Below are 1,458 nucleotides of genomic sequence, written 5' to 3'. Positions count from 1 at the left end.
GTCTAAACACTAACCTTCATGGCTTCCTGCAACTGCTCATGAGACTGCAGCTTCTCTAACCGCAGCGCCTCCAACTCTGCAGGCATAAAGCAGCACAAAAAATAAAATCATGAGGAATTTATCCAAGAAAGTCTGTCATGTAAATGTAGAACTGGACTGTTTTGTCCAGTTCTAAATTAATGGATCAGTTCTCATGTCTTCTTGTTTCCTTCCAGTGTGTTATCGTGGTATAAATCAACAGTTTTCCAGTCTGTCCAACAGGTCCTGGTATTTACCCCTTTTCAGAAAAATGCAATAAGATTCCCCACAGAGGAGCTGGAATTTCTTTTAGATGTGTTTAAATCTGATGTGCACATTTGCATGGATCTGTATTGTGTATCGGATTGTCTGTGGAGTATGTGTGTACCTGCAGCGTCTGTCTGTTCAGACAGACAATGTTGGACGCTCTGAGCATCATCTCTAATCTTCTTCAGGTCTTCAGTCATGGAGCTGATGATTCCCCCAAAATCCGCTGCCTCCTGACAGAAGAGAAACTGGTCAACACCTAGGCTCCATGTACCTGCTCCACTTCAGACTAAAAAAGTCAGCCTTCTATCACCTAAAGAACATTTCCAGAATTAAAGGAATAACATCCCAGCAAAATGTAGAGAAAGTCATCCATGCATTTATTACTGCAACAGTGATCAGAGGTCTGCCTAAAAAAAAAAAATCTATCAGAAAGCTGCAGCTGATCCAGAATGCTGCTGCTGGCTTCCTCACTAAAACCAGGAAGACTGGCCCAGTTCTAAAGTCCTTACACTGAGAAAATAGACTTAATTGTTAGTTTATTTAATGTCATTTAAGATTTTTTTATTAAATAAAAGTAACAATAGCTGTTGACCTGAAAATAGAGCATCATTCATTATCAAACAAAGTAATAAAAACAAAGAACAGTTCTGACTAACTGGAGCGATTCCTATCGCTAACCGTTCAAAGGAATCCATTCGCTAGTGAAGGACACCTCCGTTAGAATTATTGTGTTATCATTCTTACATTAGTAGTTTTACATTGATCACTCTTATCTTAGTAGTCTTATATTACCATTTTGATTTACATTTAGAAATGTTAGCTTTTTACTGTGCGTGTTAAAACTTTTGACTGCTGTGTTGAAAAGTTTTGATCCACTCACAGAATGTATCTGCAGCTTGATTATCTCTAATAACAGATTGTTCTCCCCATCCTTGGGAGAAATCGCTCTCATGAGAAAGGACTAGATGACCTGTGGTAGAGACAAAACTTGCCTTTTCTTTTTATCTCTCTCTTCTCTGACAATAAAGACAAGCTCTAACTGAAAGATTTCAGAACATCCATTGAACGACTTGCAGGAGCAGTTTGCTGAGTCTTCTCGCTTTTGCAAAAGCTTGATTGGAAACTAATATGCGTTGTCTGTGGTTCTTTTATGTAGGTTGAGAAATTACC

At 38.6% G+C, this 1,458-nt stretch overlaps 1 protein-coding gene across 1 annotated transcript in view; it reads right to left on the bottom strand.

Annotated features, from left to right (window-relative positions):
- The window catches only part of LOC106941214 (kinesin-like protein KIF20B), a gene marked incomplete at its 5' end in the record, with an annotated part of 34,890 nt that overhangs the window by 27,213 nt on the left and 6,219 nt on the right, over window positions 1-1,458 (bottom strand). Inside the window, 2 exons of the mRNA XM_015024157.1 lie at window positions 15-76; window positions 407-518. Coding sequence (XP_014879643.1) covers window positions 15-76; window positions 407-518 — 174 coding nt within the window. The remainder of the gene's footprint in view (window positions 1-14; window positions 77-406; window positions 519-1,458) is intronic.

This window comes from Poecilia latipinna, unplaced genomic scaffold, assembly GCF_001443285.1.
Source record: "Poecilia latipinna isolate Pla-1442-1.1 unplaced genomic scaffold, P_latipinna-1.0 Scaffold3552, whole genome shotgun sequence".
Classification (NCBI taxonomy): domain Eukaryota; kingdom Metazoa; phylum Chordata; class Actinopteri; order Cyprinodontiformes; family Poeciliidae; genus Poecilia; species Poecilia latipinna.
Note: the sequence above shows the minus strand (reverse complement) of the source record. Positions and strands in the feature narration are given on the sequence as shown.